General features: G+C 41.0%; 1 protein-coding gene across 6 annotated transcripts in view; it reads left to right on the top strand.

Moving 5' to 3' along the window:
* The window catches only part of ATF2 (activating transcription factor 2), a 39,935-nt gene that overhangs the window by 10,018 nt on the left and 8,241 nt on the right, over positions 1–21,676 (top strand). For 4 of the 6 annotated variants that reach the window (XM_077916863.1, XM_077916855.1, XM_077916870.1 and 1 more), the window contains 8 exons: positions 3,234–3,330; positions 5,764–5,882; positions 6,751–6,879; positions 7,539–7,717; positions 8,506–8,620; positions 10,327–10,413; positions 20,255–20,404; positions 21,269–21,475. In XM_077916863.1, coding sequence (XP_077772989.1) covers positions 3,234–3,330; positions 5,764–5,882; positions 6,751–6,879; positions 7,539–7,717; positions 8,506–8,620; positions 10,327–10,413; positions 20,255–20,404; positions 21,269–21,475 — 1,083 coding nt within the window. The remainder of the gene's footprint in view (positions 1–3,233; positions 3,331–5,763; positions 5,883–6,750; positions 6,880–7,538; positions 7,718–8,505; positions 8,621–10,326; positions 10,414–20,254; positions 20,405–21,268; positions 21,476–21,676) is intronic. The other 2 variants (XM_077916875.1, XM_077916877.1) reach the window with 1 other exon arrangement.

Genomic DNA, 21,676 nt, shown 5'->3' on the forward strand with positions numbered 1-21,676 from the left:
TTATCAACTGATTTCATATTTCCCTGTATGAGGACCATGCATTCTGCTCATTTGTTTCTCAGATCTACTTTCATGTTGAAAACCCCACCCACAGAACCCTTGTCATTAACATATAAAGTTGAGGACACTCCTTTCTGTCACTGTTTGCAACAGAAATTAGGGGGAAACATTTTCTTCTTCAGTATTTCCATAACATCGTTTGATTACTGCTGCACTCTGACTAAACATCGTTGTTAGCAATGCATTTCAGTGATGCACATCTCTACCTCACCCTACTATCAGCACTTATACAGTATGAAACCTTGTTTTTCCCAGAGCAGCTATGTTGGATGTTTCATCTGCTTCTGAACTTTTCCTTCGTGAGGCTTTGATGGGGCATGACAAGGACAGAATTTTGAGTTTTTTACAGTGCAATCCCACATGTGTCTATTCAGAAGTACAAGCCATTGAATTCAATAGGACAGACTCCCAGATAAATACATCCTAAATTCTTGGGGAAAGGATGTAAGAGAGGTGGAGAAAGATGTGTGGTTTGTTCCAGCCCAAAGCCAGGAGTAGGGGAGAGAAAGAGAGAAAATACAGTCATACCTTGGGTTATGAACACTGCAGGTTGCATGTTTTTGGGTTGCACAAAATGACGTCATGTGCAGAAGTGCGTCATACGTGTGTGCAGATGCGGCGCTTCAGGCTGCAAACGTTGCAGGTTGCGAACGTGCCTCCCACGCGGATCATGTTCGCAACCCGAGGTATGACTGTAAGTTCAGTGCTCCAATCCAGCTTTCACTCCCTTGCGAAAGCTGAGATCCGAGCATCACTTACATGGAAGTTGGCCCCACTGAATTGAGTAGGACTTAGTACTAAGTAGATGTGTGTTTGCCCACAAATAGCTTTGGGGAAAGGGGTTTTTGTGGGTGGCTGCGCTACTCTCCTGCAAGTTTGTTTGCCAAGAAGAGCCATAAGAGAGTTGCGAGGAGATGGTGGATTATTGTTGCAGTCCAGTTTTTGCTCTCCTTGCTATGGTTGGAATCTCAGCCCCATTTACCTGGCAGTAAGTTCCATTGGACACACTTCAAAGCAATGAGTGAGCAGGAGAGCTCTTGCAAGTTGGAGGAGTAGGGAGTGAGGATAGAACGCAGTCAGGGACTCCTATTCATATTGAGTGCAAAGGATCTCCCTCCCAGGTAAATCCACCTGGAAATGGGCAGAAGCAGAAGAAAAACGAGGCAGGGAGGAGCAAAGTCTATGTGACGTGGTTGTGGGCACAGCAAGGAAATCCGAGACAAGGCAAGAAACGGTATATGCCTAATGTGCTTCATGGGCATATTATATTGGCATGTGATGAAAAACTGTGATACTCTCGGATGGGGGGGGAAAGCAAGTTTTTGCTGCAGGACATCCAAAATGTGAACAGGAGAGGGAAAACATGTGGCTCATGCCCCAAAAAGGCAGGAACAAGCAAGTTAAAACCAAGTTTTGAGGACATGCAAATGAGCCCAGTACATAAAAACATTTTACTGCATCCTAGTGGAAGCTCATGTTGCATGGTCAGTGTTCCTTGTAATGGAATGGCTGTTGCAGTGGTAGATTCTATTTTGGGTATAATCAGCTTCAACGGCAAATTAAATGTAGTTTCTTTGATTTTGAAAAAAGCAACTTCTTAACCTTTAGACTGATTCAGCTACTTCTTTCTGCATTTGAAACTTCTCTCTCAGCCCTGAAGTCACTTTAGAACAACATCAGCATGGTTCTTAAGGCTGTTTGTAGTAGCATTTCTGCAATGTGTTTTCCACTGAGTTCTGTGTTTAAAACTGATTTATTTAAATATCAATGTTACAGACAGAGAGAGTAAACTATCGTGCTGCTCAGCTGGCTAGCACGAGCAGTAAGCATGGTTTGTTCCTGTTTATTTATTTGTTAAAATATTTACCACTTGCAGTTTGTGTGAAGGAAACAAACCACAAGCTCAGATTGGGACAACATGACAAGCCAGGCTCTGGCTTGTTTCATCCACAGTGGCAACAGGAGCAGGAGAGTAGCACACATCAGTTTGTTTTTAAACTATGGTTTAATGTGACATGCAAAATAGACAGTCACAGCCAATAGGGCTGTTGTACTTGTGGTCTGCATTAAGCCCTTTGACAGCAGAGAAAGCTTTCTGGCCATGCCAAGTCAAGTCCATTGCAAGAATAATACAGGTCAGTGCTAGATTTAAAACAGATTAGCCAGTTTGTGAAAATGGTGTAGGGTGAAATTCAGCAACACTCATGGCCAGCTATACTGATGGAGCCTTAGCCAATACATTGTAATGCAGTAGCTTAGGAGCAATTACCGTATTTTTCGCCCTATAGGACGCACCGGCCCATAGGACGCCTCTAGTTTTTTTGGGGGGGAATAAAGGGGGGGGGATTTATTTTTTCCCCCAGGCGTGGGGCTGGAGCGGGGGATGCCCGAGCTTCCCCCGACCCCAGCCCCCAGAACAGGCTGCTATCCGCAAGCCTAGGGAGCCCGGCGGGAAGTCCCGCCGGCCTCCCTAGGCTTGCGGATATCTGTCCTCCGAGCTTGTGGGGCTGGCAGCCTCCAAACCAGGTCGGGGAACAGCGGGATGGCGGCGCTGCGCCTCCCCGCTGTCCCCCAAGCTTGTGGGCTGCAGGCACCTGCATTTACACTTGAATTTTTTAAAAGTTTCTTTCTCAGAAGCTGCACTAAAGAAACACCAAAGTGTTTGTTAAGCTTTGCGAAGTACAAAAATAGGCTTGGGAGTTTGGCATAAGAGATTTTAAAGAAAAGGCATATTCCCCCCCTCTCTGGCATTCCCTTGAATAATGTTCTGCCATTAATTGAGTCACTTTGTATACAGACAATCCCATTGTGAGTCTGCCTGAGCAACTACAATATTGATATTATTATTCAGCTGCTCATCAAAACAAGGTTATAGGTGGAGTGAAACCTTTGTCAAAAGTTGGTATTGACCTCTTAGTATTTATGCTGGTGCTATTTATATGTTGAGGATATCTTGCAGATTATTTAAAAAACAAACAAACAACCTTTTTGGCCAATGAAGCTTACTTTTATCATTTTCCTACTGTACCATCCAGACTTTCATTAAAAAAAAAAAATCAGCTGTTAACATCTTGCTAATGGCTTTTAACCTGTTATGAAAATGATTTTCCATGTTGTTATCACTTTAGTTGAAATTAAAATTTATAACTATATTTTAAAACTTTTTGCCACAGCGTTTTACCAACGAGGATCATTTGGCTGTCCATAAACATAAACATGAGATGACACTGAAATTTGGTCCAGCTCGTAATGACAGTGTCATTGTAGCTGGTTAGTATATGTTTCTATTAATCCATCTTTCTTTTGGGATGTGCACACATTTTGTGTATTTTCTGTATATGACTCGAACTCTCTAGGCTCATCAGAAGCAACATCAAAAGACTCCTTATGAAATGAATTTGTAAACTGTGTTGTCCTTTACTTTACTTTACTTTACTTTACTTTACTTTACTTTTATAAAATTAATCTTCTGGCTTTTACTATTAAATAATGAGCAGTCCAATTAAACTGAAATTCTATTTGTAAGGGTTGTCACAGCAAATCATACCTGGCAATTAGAGTAAGGCACTGATGATAGAAAACACTTACATGCACCATCCTAGTTAAATCAATGTCATATATTTGTAAATGGTTATTGGATAAATATTTATCGGTCATTTTGCTTCTCCGTATAAATTTAGCTATAGCATAAAATATTTTTGGTCTCAAAAGCAGTTGGTCAAAGTATATACTCTCTGATCTTTTAATTTCTTTTGCAGTTCGATCCTCTATGGTGATCTTTTCATCTCAACCCCCTCTTTTAAAAAAATCTGGCTGGATAGCAAATAAATATAATGTTTTGTTAAACATAGGGACACGGGTGGCGCTGTGGGTAAAAGCCTCAGCGCCTAGGACTTGCCGATCGCATGGCCGGCGGTTCAAATCCCCGCGGCGGGGTGCGCTCCCGTTGCTCGGTCCCAGCGCCTGCCAACCTAGCAGTTTGAAAGCACCCGAGGGTGCAAGTAGATAAATAGGGACCGCTTACTAGCGGGAAGGTAAACGGCGTTTCCATGTGCGGCTCTGGCTCGCCAGATGCAGCTTGTCACGCTGGCCACATGACCCGGAAGTGTCTCCGGACAGCGCTGGCCCCCGGCCTATAGAGTGAGATGAGCGCACAACCCTAGAGTCTGTCAAGACTGGCCCGTACAGGCAGGGGTACCTTTACCTTTACCTTTACCTTTGTTAAACATAAAGAATGAAGAGGAGGGTCTGAAAGCAACTCTTGCTTGACTCTAGGGAATTACATTTTAAGCATGCCTATCAAAAGTGCATGCTAATAACATTTACCCACTACTTTTTCCTGAAACAATGGTTCTTCACCAGAAGTAATTACCAGTTTAGTAATGGGTTGCATCCAAAAGTGCCTTACATGAGCAGAAAGACACATGTACTCACACAAGGCTCTATACAAGGTTTGCCAATTCTCCCTTGTTACTAGACACATAGAATTCTTCTTGCTCTTCTCTGGACCCAAGGCATTGATTTTTCGTGAAAGCCAACACCTGATAGGCAGATACTGTGAATAAAGTACATCATACACTTTTCTACTGTATTGGCTAGAGTGGAGTTGATACTTTGTGTAGTATTGATCCTTTGCAGGCAATGTAAGTACTATATGAAAAGTATCAGGTCACTACTCTGTGAATAATATGTGTCTTGATTTCTGTACACATCTTTAATCTTTAGATGTTGCATAAAGCACAAGCAACAGAATGCCATGATTTCCTCAGTATTTCCCCCCTTTATCTTTAAATTTCAGCCATTATGTAGTGATCACTATTATTCCTTTGTTAACCCCACAATGCAAGTTTATTGTGTTTTGGGATAGTATTTTATTGTCTATTAGTTAAACAATTATGGTTGAAATTAAAGTTCATTCTCATTAGAATGTTTTGCTCTGGTTGCAATCATCTTCTCGCTTGCTTTAGAATAAGTGCTGTTTGGATGAATGGAAATTATTCCTTGGCAAATGGGTGAAGAATTGCAGCCAAGGTGCAATACTGTTTTGTTTTGTTTTCAAAGATAAAGTAATCCTTATGCTTAATTTTTTTTAGCTCCAGCTGTTTTATTCATAAACTAAAGATTAAGAGATAATTTTCAAGCTTAAATGCTACCGATTTAAATTGTTCCCCAATTTCTTCTGTATATTCAGGGAGGCAGGCACATCCCTACAGCTGTATGCCATTTTAAAACACCTTAATCTAGACTTTTCAATGCATTATCATACTCTTCCCCCCTGCCCCCCGGTTATCCACAGGCAGGCTGGTTAACAACAGGAAAAACATACATTCGGCCACAGCAGCAACAAAAATTCAAGGAATATCTCTTTTAAAATATGTGATTTCTTGTTGCCAAGTTTGTAAGGTTTCTAAGACTTTTGCAAACCAAACACGCATAGAATTTGCATTGTTTCGCCTTCTGATTGTGTTGTGTATATTGGTGATACAGTACTGGTTTTAAAAGGAAAGATTTGGCAAAAAGGCAGCATTGTTTTTCATTAAAGGATACATTAACAGTGAAACCTTTAATTATACTGCACTCCTGGTCAGGATCAGTTGCAAATTTTAGAGTGCCTGAAACATAAAAATTGACATCCATTTGAAAATATGTATAAAAGCCAATATATAATTGGGAAAATCATATATATATATTTTTAAATTTTAGATCAGACTCCAACGCCAACTCGATTCCTGAAGAATTGTGAAGAAGTTGGTTTATTCAATGAGCTTGCAAGTCCTTTTGAAAATGAATTCAAAAAAGCTTCTGAAGATGATATTAAAAAAGTATGTTTATAAAGATGATCAGAGCTAAATCACTGTGTAGACTACCAATTGTTTGGGTTCCCTTCATCACTAGGACTCTTTCACCGGTAGAAAAAATGTCATTCTTGTTAATCCTTATATTTTAGAAATATATAGAAACCACACTTGGAGGAAGTATTCTGTGAAGTAACCTTTCTGTCAATCTGTCCTGACAAGTCAATCACATTAAAAAAAAAACCACAACTCTATAATGTGAACAAGTGTCATGCTGATGCATGCTTCTCAATTGTGCCAGCTTTGCTCTTTTCCTGTTTATGACTTTCCCAGGTGGGAGGCAACAAACCACAGTACTGGATTATTATTGTGTGTGGACCAACGCTCATGGTTTATTTCTACAAACACAAGCTCTAAACTAAGTACACACCTTTACACATAATGCTAATCCAATCTTTCCTCCCAGTTGGGGGAAGACAGGAGGAGGAAAGCAGGCACTATGGTTAAACTATGGTTTAACATGATGTGCAAACTAGACTGTACTCTCATAGCTGGGCTGCTAGGAATAATTCCAAATGACACCAAAATACTTACTGTCATTTATTGCTACTTTGCTTGAAAAAGGAAATAAAAGTATAAAAAGTGTCCTAACTGGCATCTGCTTTGTGTTGTTTGCCAGGGATGAACTCTTCTTGCTTGTAACGTGAGTAATATTTTTTTAATGAGGGAAAGTGTGGCAGAATGTAAATTCCTTTCATTAGCTATTACTGCCAACACTGTCTAAAAAGAGATGACAATACTGCTGGCCAGGATATTAGCATCACTGTAAATTGCCTACTCTTTGAAGAGAGTCCTGCTCAGATTTTAAAATGCATCTACCTGATAATTCTTCTAGATGCCTCTAGATTTATCGCCTCTCGCAACACCAATTATACGAAATAAGATTGAAGAGCCTTCTGTTGTTGAGACAACTCACCAGGATAGTCCTTTACCTCATCCAGAGTCCACTACCAGTGACGAAAAGGTAGTAATTTCTCATGATTTAGAAGAGTGATCTGTACCAGTAAGTTCAAGAAACTTAAGAGCTTCAAACATTTTTGCTCATCCTGTGTCCCCCTCTCCACCTGTGTTATTAATTACAGCACTTCAATAGTCTGAACACAAGAGAGTCCCAACTCATGCAGTTTACTAAAGCCTCTATGTCTGGTCATCTAAAGGGAAAAGTTTGTTGTTCTGAATTATTATTAAAGTACAGTATTATTGCGAACATTTCTAAAGCATACACAACTTGCTCCCAAGCAGTTGTCATGCAGTCTTCCCTGCCATGATCTCAAGGAGATTACAGTCTAGAGATCCACATGGAAAGTCAGTGCCAGTATTGCACATTAATACAGCGACAGAGGCTTACACCCATGTTAAGAGAGGCTAAATTGAGGAACTCCTGCACCTTGGCAGCCACATCTACATAGATTTCCTTATTTATGAATTGCTTTCTATGAAGCAATTTCACATTACAACAGAAACATGACAGAAACAATTGCTTGCTGCATATAAAATAAAGCAGTTGCATATATAAAAACAATTTCAAATCCAATGCAGATACAACTGGATGTTTCTATTATCCATAGAGGAAAAACTGAATGGTAAAACTAATGTTAATAAATGGTTTCCTGTTTCCTGTAGGAAGTGTCACTGCAGCAGACTGCCCAGCCTACGTCCACAATTGTTCGTCCAGCTTCTCTACAGGTTCCTAATGTGTTGCTTGCAAGTTCTGACTCAAGTGTCATTATTCAGCAAGCCATACCTTCACCGACTTCTAGCACTGTCATAACCCAGGCTCCCTCCTCCAACAGGCCAATAGTGTAAGTTTTCTATATATTTACAACTTGTGAAATATCTTTATAAGGTGTGTTTGTGGTTCTTAAATATTATCTCCTCCTTTATCCTAATCTTTTTTTAGATTGATCTTATTTAAAGATAAAATACCTCATAAGGTTTTAATGGCTAGAAGGGCTGTCTTTTAAAAAAACTAATTCCAAGTTTGACATATATATATATGGAACAATATTGGGGACCCAGGAAAACTCTTGGTCTTGGATAAGTCATAATCTCTCTGGCTTGGATCTTGAGTTCCTGTGAGTTGATCTCTACTCATGAAAGGCTTCAACTGGAGGTGGAGATGTGATTTTTGACAATATCTCTTTCTCCCTCTGAAACAGTATGGGAGATAGTGCTTGGATTGCCAAGGGAAGGGTGACTTAATGAAAACCATCTGCCCCCTTCCTTCAGCAGAAGCTTCCGGTTCTTGGTCCAACGTAAGGCAAGTCTGGTTCCAAAATTTGGGCCAGATTCAACTCACCTGTTCCTCTAGCAGAAGCCATTGCAAGGACTCCTGCTAGTGCAACAGGGATTCCCATGCGCCTCTTCCATATCCTCTCTCTGTAGTCAGGAGAGCCCCCAGAACATTGTTTGGGGGGCAGGGGAAGGAGACAGTGATGGTTCTGTCAGGCAAACAGAAATGCAGTCTCCTCTATCTATGGATCCCGTCTTTAAATAGGCATATCAATAATATACATACTGCCAAAGATGAATGAAATATGCAATGTACTTTGTCCCATAAGTGTTTTTCTTTTTCCATTTGTTTTCTTAGACCGGTGCCAGGTCCCTTCCCACTGCTGTTGCACCTTCCTAATGGACAAACCATGCCTGTCGCTATTCCTGCCGCGATCACAAATTCTAACGTGCATGTCCCAACGGCAGTTCCAGTAAGTATGTGTATATACGGCATACACACGTTCTCCCAGACTTTTGAAAAGTCCCAGTCCTCAAATCCTAATTCTTGGAAACAGCTGTGACTCTAGTACCACTTGATCCAGAATAGAACGAGTGGTAGAAGCCAGTCGGGAGGATGGTAGGTGGTCAGAGGTCCACAGCATGCACACCATTGGGGGACTGACGCCGATCCCAGGCACGTTCCCAAGAGAGGAAACAATTGCGAGCATAGGAAACTGAACTTCACTGTTCCTGGGACTGCATGTCAAAGTGGGTGTGGTTGAAGTATAAAAGTGGATGTGATGAGAACTGTGGTTCCCATGGCTGCCTTCCAAAAATCTTTCCCCTCAGCTATTTTCAGTCGTTTTTAATCATTAATTATGCATTATTAAATTCAGGTGACACAAAAATTGTCATTGCAGAAAAAAGAGAAATAGGGGTGACCAAGAAATGTGGTATTACAGTAGGGAACCTGTGGGAGTATATTCTGTAGTTTAAAAAAAAAAACTTAAAAAAAACTTGTGTGTGTGTGTTTAGCCTTGGGTGGCCACAGCAGAGGACTTGCAACAACAGTCAATATTACTTTTATATAATAATTTTTTCAAAATGATTTTTGACGGGGTCTTAAGGGTAAAGGTAAAGGGACCCCTGACCATTAGGTCCAGTCATGACTGACTCTGGGGTTGCGGCGCTCATCTTGCTTTATTGGGTGAGGGAGCCGGCGTACAGCTTCCGGGTCATGTGGCCAGCATGACTAAGCCGCTTCTGGCGAACCAGAGCAGCGCACGGAAACGTCGTTTACCTTCCCGCCGGAGTGGTACCTATTTATCTACTTGCACTTTGATGTGCTTTCGAACTGCTAGGTTGGCAGGTGCAGGGACCGAGCAACGGGAGCTTACCAGCGGGGATTCGAACCACCGATCTTCTGATCGGCAAGTCCTAGGCTTTGTGGTTTAACCCACAGCACCACCCGTGTTCTGGTCTGGGGACTTAGAAGGCTATAAAAAAACATTTTCGGGGTCAGGTATGGCCATGAGCTGTGGGTTAGCCACCCCTGCTTTAGGTGACTGAGAGAGAAGAAAGACAGGGTGAAGCACTACACAACAACTTTTAATAAACTCTCATCCCCACAACCCAGACTTGTGAGAAGAATGGGGAATTTTGTGCAGGACATACATCCTACTGTTAGGTGGAAGTTGGTTTTCCCCAACTGAACACATCATGCTACCCACTTATAACTAGACTTATTGGAGTGGAGTTTCTGCTAGTAAAATTTCACCAATGTCCAAATCTAAAGCCATAATAGCAAACAAACTATTAAAAAGGCAAAAATAGTGTAGCACAAAAGAACCAAATAAAAAGTAGGCATAATTAATGAAACAATAGTCAATAAAAATAGTAAGAAACAGTAGAACTATAAAACAGAGCTCAAATTCAACCCTTAAGAACCTAGATGAATAAGAGCATTCTTAATTTGGCACCTGGATGGTAGTAGTCTTGGCTCCTGACAAATATCCACAGGGTATCCACAGTTGGGCCACCACTGAGAAGACCCTCCACAACCTCAGACAATGGCCTCAAAAAGTTGGCACTAAAACAGCTCAACGAGCAATCTTTTAATGGAAAGGACAGGCACCGTAGCTGTTATAAAGTAGAATGTGCTTTTAGTTGTGTATTAATTCTTGATTATATTGAACAGCTTGTTAGACCTGTCACCGTGGTGCCTAGTATCCCAGGAATTCCAGGCCCTTCATCTCCTCAACCTGTGCAGTCAGAGGCAAAATTGGTAAGTTCTTCAATAAGATGAATTTAGGCATAAAATAGAAAGTGAGCCAGAAAATCCAATAAGATGTTTGGTTTTTATTTATTTTGTTTTATATACAACCTAATTTTGTTTTACATACGTGTAGGTAAACTATACTTTCAGTCCCAAAGAAATTGGCTAGGTGACTGTATTTGTGTGTTGTGCAGTACTATTGCATTTTGGAAAGCAGGGCATTGAGAAAAGACTACTTAATAACAACCACAGCAAGAGTAAATAATACCTAACAATTATACAGCATTTTGTAACTTTCAAAGTATTTATCATTTGTTATCACGTAATGCCATCGCAAATTCTACATTAGTGGAACTTTCTGTAGAGTGGGCCAATGTACGATTTACAAGTTATAGTTCCGCTCTGCGTTAATGCACTGAATGTACCATACAAGTGACTGAAAATCCCTATCTTAGCTTAGATACTGTTCAGCAGTTTGAATTTCCACCCATTGTAGAGAATCAGTGAAAAGACCCCTATGGCCACAAAACAATGGCTGAGTTCAGACGTCATACTAATGTTACTAAACAATGGCAAGACATTAATGGATCTTGCCTCCTCCAGAGTTCATACCTCCCTCCCCCAATCTTCCCACACAGTAGGAGGAGGAGCTTGGAGGCTATCATGTTTTGCTTTTGCTTAACCAGGGCTTTTTACATGGTCCAGACTGATTTGAAACTAAACCTGGTATAGTACATGGTAACTTCAAAACATGACTTCTGAAGTTATAGTCGCAGGACACAGCATGCTCAGTTAATCCAAACAAGAAATGAAAGCTCCCAAATGTCTCCTCCCAGCTTTGTGCAAGGAGTAAGTGAGCCTGGAGCAGCTAGATTCACTCATGTCTTGTTGAACCCCAGGGATGGGCACCCTTTGACCTAATTTTGTGCAATTTTTTGCCTAATTTCATGGGGGGAGGAACGGATGGAAGAGTGGAGGAGAGACCATGCAAGCAATCAGCCCTGTGGCAAGAGCAATCTGTTTCTCCTCTGGCAGCCTGCTGAAAAGGGGCAGCAGAAAAAGGAGGAGAAAAGAGAAAAGGGTTGCCCACAATTGGCCCTGCCCCCTGTCCACATATAGGCTCTAAGAAATGACCCTCAATGGAATGTGGCCTTTAATAGAAAAACAGTTTGCCCACTCCACACTAAACCATATTTTAGTGTAGCACCCGAGTACAGCCATTGTTAGTGAATAGTTGAACGGTTGGGGGAATTCTGAAGACATTCAATGGTAATCGCAAATTTTTGGATTGCCTGGAAGTCTCCTACATTCTGATCTCCTTACTCTGCTTATCAAGTGAAAAGGAACCATGGGAAGTGGCAATTAAAATTACCTAATTTGTGGTATCAAACAGGGTGTTAAAAGGTACCTCTGTAAATTATACAATTACAGAATCATATTTTTATTGCTTAAATCAATCATTGGCTTCCTTATGGTGCATAAATTAGTGCTTCCAATGAATTCTTTATTTAATTGCCTTTGTTTAGCATCTATACTAATAGCATATTCATTCTCTCAAGTGCCTGTCCTTATGTATCCAAAATGGCACCACCTACACGCAAAAAGGGGGTATTGGCATGTTCAGGGAAACCCTGAGGTGTTCAAAAGACCAAAAGATCTTTGGCAGGAGGCAGAATCTTAGAGAACCAAACAAAAAACCAGGACTGAGTATGCTCAGTGGATGCAAAATGCTAACTGTTTGACTGGGAAAGAGGGGGGTGGCATTGGGATAGAAAATCAAGGAGAGAGAGAGACTACTTGTTCCATTTATTGTAGAAATGCAGTAGCAGACAAATGCATGTATTAACAGAGACTACTAAATCTACCTGGTAGATAGAGAGAGGGTACCTCATTTTAAATTGGTTAATTCCCAACTTGAAGCATTTTAGGAGACTGGTGATGCCATGGTTATGTTGGAAAGGGACCTTGCATACCTGCTTTGTGTTCAACATTGCAGGGGTAATATGCACATGTTGTGGCCAGTTGGAACGTAGGAAACTGCCTAATATTGATTCCATCTACTTCACTGTTGTCTTCACTGACCGGCCGTGACTCTCCCTAGAGAGTTTCAGATGGGGGACATTCCCAGTGCTACCTGGAGTTTCTGGGAATTAAACCTGGAACATTATGATTACACAGCAGATGCTCTACCACTGAGCTACGTTCCTTCTGCAATGAAATTAGAATGAAACTGTATCACTGTACGTGTTTCAGATGATCGCTGCTGGTGTGTAGCAGATGAAATTCAGTGGTGACCTTTCACAAAGTCAAGGATACATAGTAATAAAGAATGTCATGGATATTTTTTGAAATCAGCTCCGGCATGGGCTGCTAATTTTATACTGCATAGAAATGAAAGTTTTGATAAGTACAATGTTGCACCGGTGGGCATGGCAGGACTTCCTTTCCTCCTTGCTACAAGCCTCAGATGGCCTCCAGAGCACATCTGGGTAACTGCAGGGGCTGTGGCAGGGAGGGAGGGAGGGAGGATGAGTAAATCTATTTTCTGCTAGTGAAAATTGGTTGTGTAAGTGGGGTGCTGCATCTGGCTATCATGCTTAGATTCTCCCTGTTGCAGACCTAAAATGAAATAAGCTCTGCCCATGAATATGTACTCTTGTATAGAAGTATTACATTATTGTTAAGCCAGTGTGTTATTGAAAGGATGATATATAAATAGCCTTTGATAAGAAAAGATAAAATTACAAGAGCAACTAAAGCATTATGTCTTTTATGAGAAGTAGCCAAGAAATTGCCAGACTTTGTATGTAATAATACACTGTTGTTTGGCGTTGTGAATAAGTGGCTCAGGCTCACAGACGCCCTCTCATCTTTGCCCTCAAGAGCAGCAGGTTGAAAGTGTTCACTTTCACTTTAGGGAAACCATCAATTCCTGTTACGTTCGATCTTGGGAGGCCCTGCCTTATTTTAAGTGTGACTAATTAAAACAAACCAGGATAGCAAACGTCATTTGATCCTGATTTGTTAACAAGTCATAGTTAAAATAAGCTAGTTTCTTGAGTTCAGGCGAAACAGGAAATTCATTTACTCAAAATATAAGTTTTCCAACTCTGCAAAGTATAACCTTTCAACTTCCCCATGTGAAAAGGGAGAAGTGGAAGAAATCCTCTATATCAGCGGTTCTCAACCTGTGGGTCCCCAGATGTTGTTGGACTACAACTCCCATCATCCCTGAGCTCTGGCCTTGCTAGCTAGGGGTGATGGGAGTTGTAGTTCAACAACATCTGGGGACCCACAGGTTGAGAACCGCTGCTCTATACTGTAGCAAACTTTGCTGGGCTCAATTCTGCTAACCGGGCTGCTAGCAGAAGCCTGTGCAATGACTTCCACTATTGCAGCGGGGCTCTCCCCCACCCCCCCCCCGGCTGCCTCTTCCCCCCACAATTGGCTGAAGGGGGGGTGAGAGGACCCCTCAAACAGCACAGATTGTTCAATTGGGCAAGCAGAAATGTTTGCGCCATCAGAGTGGTCTCCTTAAGGCTACATTCCTCCCATTTTGTCTGAACCAGGGTTTTAACTCTTAAAAGATGTGTGAGAGGAATAGCAGCCATATTGGAACTTTGTTACCTCAGGACCGGTGTTTCTAGTTCAGCGTTATCTTACCTGGAATTGCTCAGAATACTTTTGTAGAATTTATGTGTCAGAAAAGAAAAACAATGTAGCAGCGTGTTGTGAACCTTTATACGTGCAACATGGCAAACTTTTTTTGTTATACAAATATAAAAGAAGCACATCTTGAGAAAGCACGGGAGAAATAGCTGTGTTTAAGTTTTAGCAGTCTCCTTAGTTGATAAAATTTGGTGAATATTTGCATTTCAACTGTTTCTTTCAGTGAGGTGATGGATATTTTTTAAAAAGTAGCCATCAAAACCTTGTTTCTTGGATGCAGAGAGAGCTGCAGGGCCTGGAGACAATCTGAGGAACTGTATCTGCCTGGATTTATCCTGGAGAAGAAGACAAAGGAGCATGAGTACTGTTCTGATTTTTGTATAGGTTCAGTAAAAATGTAGGACTATCACCCTTTGAGTTTCAAATGCAAGTATATGAATCATTCCACATATATATTAGAGCTATGAACCTAGGATTGCCATACATCTGGGTTTTCCCAGGAATTGGGCTCGAAAAATGGCATTTGGGCAGATTTTTGCCGAATTGACAAAATGTCAGTGAAAACCCGGACGTATGGCAAGCAGAGCAATTTTTTAAAAACCAAGCTTTAAAAAGCCTTTAAAGAACCTAAAAAATTAGTGGGGATTGGGGGGAGATGTTCCCAAAAATGTCCGGATTTTCACTTTAGGGAATATGGCAACCGTTAATGAACCAGTTAGAATTTATTACCTCTTCAGCAATGTTAATAATTGCTTCAGTTCAGATGACACAATTAGAAAATGCTTCTGTTGATTAATGCATGGTTTGGGAATGTCTCAAAGGTTTAGAGGATCACTTGGGGGGGTATCTCAAGTTTTAAAACCCACTCACATTTTAAAATCTCCATTTTTATTCCACCAGTACTAATTTACTGATTATGGGATGCTTTCACTTCTAACATTACATATGACAGTACAAATATTTTTATTGCTTGTCTCAGCGTATTTTATACGTTAAATCCTAATCAATGTCTGCATACATCATGACTGAAAATTCCTTTTTCTTTTCTCTCATTCTGAGAAATGAAAATTTAGAAATGAGAGCAGTAATTAATTTGTCTGATATGCCTATCCTGCATTCATCTAAAAGAATACCCTTCTGCCCATTATATACCTTATAATTACATGCCCCGCCTGAAGTGTTTGTCTTGCATTTAAATCTGCTTTGTGCTCTCTAGTGGCATTTCATAGTGTTGCCAGCTTGGAATTACATGACTTAACATGGCAGATCATGCTGAAAAGTAGGTTCCTCTATATTTCTAAGTTGTGAATGCATACACAGAGAGACAGACAGACAGACAGAGTGATACTGCTGTGTCTTACTTTCCATACTTGTTAATGTTTACATAATTACTACTGTCTTAGATTTAATCCAAATGACTTTACATATATATACATATACATATAAATAAATATAAATATAAATAAATATAAATAGAATGAGTGCTGCCAGTTGTAAATAGGAAAGGCCCTGGATGCTGAAACTGGTGAATCGGGGGGGGGGGGGGGGGATCTGATTCCATTAATGTTAGGCTTTGGTTGACCAACTTTCAACAAAGGTTGAAATTGCAAAATATGTTTGTGTAACATAGATTTTACCCCATTTTTCAATTTAAAAAATGCTCAGGGTGTCATACAGTATAGCACAGTGTTTTTCAAACTTGGGCCTCCAGCTGTTTTTTTTTTGGACTACAACTCCCATCATCCCTGAGCACTAGTCCTGCTGGCTAGGGATGATGGGATTTGTAGTCCAACAGCAGCTGGAGATCCAGGTTTGAGAAACACTGGTATAAAATAACAATAAAATACAGAAAAATAATTTGTAAAGCAGTTCCTACTGAAACATGTCAGGGATATTAACAAATGACTGCAAACATGCATGCACCGGCAAACAAGTTCAGTTGAAGCTGTAGGGGATTGAATATCAATTTTAGTCAGTACGTACTAAGCACTTATGGAAAAATAACAGTATTTCAGTACCTACATACAACATACCAACGTTTAGTGCTCTGGTGATGCTTGACTTATATTTGAGGGTAGGGTGTCCTTAGCCAGCATATATACTGTTTGAACATAATATTATTAGAATTATAAAACTTGAAGCAGAAATTCATTAGATGATGATACAGAGCTTCATTATTACCTCTAAAATGTCTGTGTTACGCTCCTTCCTATGTATATCTTGAGAGACCGAGGGGGAAGGGGAAGATTGTCAGAAATCATCCATGAGCTGAGCTGCTGCTCACAGAAGGTGCCTTGCCTCATTTTGAGTGGTCAGTCCCTGTTAACCCCCACACTCGAGTTCATCCCATTTAGCAGGTTCCCCTAACCCTAAGGAGAGATGCTTCAGACAGCTTGTGGAGCTGTAGGTGGGAGAAGGGGGCAAGAAAGTCACCTTCCACCAACTCCCTTCGGTTACAGTTACTCTAGATCCAGCTTCTTCATTGCTCCTTTGTTGAATTTTCTATTGCAGCCTCCCTGGGACAAGTACCTGTTCCTTTGTACTCTGTAGATTGGAATGCATGCTAATGGCAGTACATAAATAATAGACACAAGTGTCTTCAAATGAGAGATTGGGGGTGAATTCATTTGATGGTCATCTTCAATTTTGTTTCAGAAAGCATCTGAGATGTTATATTTGTAGCAAGTGCAGAGTTAACAAATCATTCTATATAAAAACAAATAAGACCCTCTGAATTAGGATTGCCTTGCCTCTTTAAAAAAAATATTGTAAGTGATGCTCTCTGGAGTTTTCCGCATACATTTTTTTTTTTTTAACACAAACTGAGAAATACCTGAAGCATAGTGGGTAGCCAGTAGGTTTTCTGCAGGGGTTACTACTGAGAGTTGACAGAGGGCATCCTGGCAAATGTTCAGAAACTCGCATTAACTTTGTTGAGCTCGGCATGGGACCTTGTGTTCGGCAGAATTCTCCTGACCTGCCTCTCTGCATGCCGAGCTAATCAGCAAACACCTAATGAGCCTGCTCTAAAGAAACAGACCCTCTCCCAGCCTACTTCATTTTCATAGATTCTCTGGGGGGAGGGGAGAGACAAGACTTCATAAGGACTGATGATGCTGCAAAGACCACAATAATGATAATTAACTTGCTGAATTTAGAAGATTATGCTGTTAATTAGTTGCAAAATAAAGATAAGTAATAGAGGAGCAGATGGTAAGATAACACCCAGGAGAAGGAGGGTTATTACTCTGATGAGGTTTTGTGGCAGATATGAAATATGGATCTGACTTTTTCATAAATTGTTTCTACAATATATCCTCTTGTTTCTGTGAACTCGTGATGGAGTGATCTATTCCTACCAATTCTGACAGATGTGATAGGGATTTATTTTGAAGGGTATACATATTTTTTTATACTAAAAAAGATGCCTTTGCTGTTCAGGATTAGAATGTCGTCAGTGTTTCAGCAATATTGCAAATACAAATTGAATGACTATCAATGTACTTCATCATTTCTAATTATACTTTAAATATGTATTTTATTATATCACTAGAGAGAACATTAACAATCACTATCAACAGTATGGTGCAGTGAATAAAGAGCTCAATTCTACAGCTTAGTGGGTAGCCTTGAGCAAATTTTCTCTCAACCTTACCTACTTTGTCGGGTGGTTGGGGGTACATGTAAATTGCCCCAAGCTCCTTGGAGGAAGAGCAGACTTCCAAATGGTGGTCATGAATCTACTTAACAGGTTGAAATTATTGGGTCGATTATTGGAACATTTTGAAGGCTTTAAAATATTTGAGACTATTTAGGAACAAATATTCAAACTTGTTACACAGGGCTGCCCCGGAAAGCATGGCATCGTTTTGCACTCTTCCTATAGGTGTTGTGATTTCCCTTGTCCTGTAACTCACCTCTCCAACTTCATCACTCCTTTCTTCAGTGACTTGGTCCATTTTTTGTCCATTAATGCTATGGTGGGGGCAGGGGGGTGGATGGCCTAAATTGTTCAATTCCTTGGGAACTTGAGGCATCCCTTCTCAGAAGCGGTTGTTAACCTGCCTCAGCAATTTGACTGGAGAGAATATAGTCCTGAAGGCTGAGGACCTGGTGCTGGCTGAGCCAAAATACTTCTGTGGCTTGTGAATGCTTCTGTGAATATATAGTGATATATTTCCCAGTTGAGGGGGGCGGGGAGGTTGCTGGCTGAGTGAAGCAGCAAGTTCTGAGCCAATTTAGCTTTGCTGCTTAAGCAAAATAGCTTGGGGAGTGGGACAGCTGTGGCCAAGCCATAAGTAAGTATGAGAATGGACGGGAAATGGACCTAAAGGCCATCAGCTGGATATTCCTTCTATAACCATATATACTATGTAGTTAGAAAGACAACGTAATATTTTTAAGGGGGTTTTAATAGGTTTTTTGCATTTATTAATTTATATTTTATTGTAAAAAAAATAAATCAAATATAAAGCAGTAAAGTGATACACAAGAAAAGGAAAAAGAACAAAACACAGAACTGTGTAAAGATGGAAAACATTATATGAATATATACAAAAAATACCCTAACCCATACATTCTTTTATAATTTTGATATTATCCTAATATGAACAGAAATATTAACAGTCCACTACATTTTGTATAAATTCGTTCCAAATATTGTCATGTTTATCCAAGCAGAGTCTATGTCTGTAAGCAGTCCATTCATAGGTTGCAAGTGTTACCATATTATCAACCCACTGATTAAAGAAAGTAATATTTTTAGTGATCATTTTTAGTTATTGAACTATGGAACAGATACCTATAGTTATCCTCTGGTCCCTTTGATGTTTTTGGTACTTGTATTTGGCCAAAAGCACTGGATCACTTAGGCGGTGTGTACAACTCTGAGAATATTGGGATGCGGGTGGCGCTGTGGGTAAAAGCCTCAGCGCCTAGAGCTTGCCGATCGAAAGGTCGGCGGTTCGAATCCCCGCGGCGGGGTGCGCTCCCGTTGTTCGGTCCCAGCGCCTGCCAACCTAGCAGTTCGAAAGCACCCCCGGGTGCAAGTAGATAAATAGGGACCGCTTACTAGCGGGAAGGTAAACGGCGTTTCCGTGTGCGGCTCTGGCTCGCCAGAGCAGCGATGTCACGCTGGCCACGTGACCCGGAAGTGTCTCCGGACAGCGCTGGCCCCCGGCCTCTAGAGTGAGATGGGCGCACAACCCTAGAGTCTGTCAAGACTGGCCTGTACGGGCAGGGGTACCTTTACCTTTACCTTACAACTCACATCACAATCTGAAGTACCCCTTCTTACTAGCTCAGAAATATACTCATACCTTAAGCATATAATAGTATTTTTGCTAACCATTTTAACTCTGTGTTTCATACCCATCATCTTTTTTACATTGTGGATCTATAACTTTCTGGAACTAGAAGAAGTGGTATTAGTCAGTTCTTTGTAAAAGGAAAAAGACAGGGGAGGCAAAATGAAGTACAGGCAACTGTTGTTTTAGGCGCGACTGATGTGTGTGCAGTTGCGCACATGTGCACAGCATTGAACCTGAAAGTGACCCGGAAACGTCATAAAAGACATCACCAAAAGGGGGGGCGGAGGCAGAACAGGTGCAGAATGGGGTGTTTCAGTTGAACACAATTTCACACAGGCGTGCAGTGACATTGAATGCAAATCCTGCGCAAATCGGGGGTTGCCTGTACAGTGGTACCTCGGTTTAATAGCAGCCCTGTTTATGAACTATTTGGTATAAGAACTCCGCAAAACTGGAAGTAGTGTGTGAACTTTACCTCGGTCTACGAACGGAAGCCAAATGGTGGAAGGACACCAGCGGCGGGAGGCCTCATTAGGGAAAGCGCGCCTCGGTTTAAGAATGGTTTCAGTTTAAGAACGGACTTCCAGAACGGATTAAGTTCGTAAACCGAGGTACCACTGTATATGCTTAGAATGAAAGCAGTTGGTTGTTTCCAGTGCTGTACGAGTGCATGTGCACTTGCACAAGGGAAGTTTCCTCCCTTCTCATGGCAGCACCCTGCACCCTCCCAAAAGCAGGAGGAGGAGGAGAATCTCCGAAAACTGGGCATGAGCAGCTTTCACAGGCAATTCTTAAGCTAGTGAACAGCTGAGTAAGTTGACTATTGCGGCCTGCAGTTGTTCATCGTGGAAAAATTCATTTTTGTCTTTCAGAGATTGAAAGCTGCCTTAACCCAGCAGCACTCTCAGGTCACAAATGGAGATACTGCAAAGGGACAAACAAGTGGATTGGTTAGAACTCAGTCGGAGGAAGCACGGCCACAGTCGCTGCAGCAGCCTGCTACATCTACTACTGAAACACCGGTAAGAAGCCTTGCTTCTGGTGCTGTTTGCTACCATATAAACATCCTGTGTTACTTCCTGACAGACTCTTAGCTTAGTGTTATGTGCAAACCAGCAACCTTGGCTTACAACAAACAAGGCAGCTTCATTAACCCATGGTTTGTAGTTGACTTGTTTAGCGACTAACTATTCTTTGTTCAGGCTCACTGAGGCTCATTCACTAAACCATGGCTTAGCATTGCATATGAACCAGCCCTATATTGCAAGTGCTTGAACTCTTACACAAAATATTTTTTAATCCTAGAATTTCCTCTTTTTAAATACAAAAAAAGAGAGAAACTCACTGAATTATATGGCTTACCTTAAAGTGATGGTTGGATAAGTCATTTCATTCAGCTCCACTCTGCCTCTATAATAGTATATTCTGTGTTGTATCCAGTGGTTGTGCAAGTGTAAGATAGTTCATACAACCAATCTATCATTTCTCTTCCCCTCTGCATCCCTGAAAAGCTTCTCCAGAGGGGGAGCCTAGTGAATATTGTGGATTTTTAATATTTTTTTTACAGGGTAGCAGTGGGGTTGGGAGAGTGGCTCACATTTGGGTAGGGTAATCTTTCATGAGTTGGAAGTTTAGTTCTGTATTGCCAACCTGTGTTTGATATGTCTGCTATAGTCAACATGTCAACAGTGCATTTTGTTTTTACTTTAAAACTCTTTAAAATGAAAGCTCAAGATTGTATGTGTTCAATTTATATTCTGCACTAAATGAGACCATTATAGTCAATGCTGTGCGATATATTAGAGGAATGTGAATTTCTGTCCAAAGTCTAAGCTTGAACTAAAAGTTTTGTGGCAATGAACTCTGGCATTCCTTGCTTCCTGCAGGCTTCTCCAGCACAGCTTGCACCGCAAACGCCAAATACAGGGGGTCGACGACGAAGGGCAGCAAATGAAGATCCTGATGAGAAAAGGCGGAAATTCCTAGAGCGGAATAGGGCGGCAGCATCAAGGTGTAGACAAAAAAGAAAAGTTTGGGTGCAGTCTTTGGAGAAGAAAGCTGAAGACTTGAGCTCGTTAAATGGTCAATTACAGGTACGTCCTTCTGCTTGTTTGCAATTTTAAAACAATCTGATAATAATGTAATACAATAATTAAAGGCAATAGGTGGAATTCAACGCTATGCCAATATGATTGTTCTGCTTGTCCGAAAGGATGATCTCCTTTTGATTTTTCATTTTTGGGTAGAGGAGGAAAGGAATCTTTTGTTGGCTTCCACTATCAAAGTTGGTTAGT

This window comes from Podarcis muralis, chromosome 1, assembly GCF_964188315.1.
Source record: "Podarcis muralis chromosome 1, rPodMur119.hap1.1, whole genome shotgun sequence".
NCBI classification, from domain to species: Eukaryota; Metazoa; Chordata; class Lepidosauria; order Squamata; family Lacertidae; genus Podarcis; species Podarcis muralis.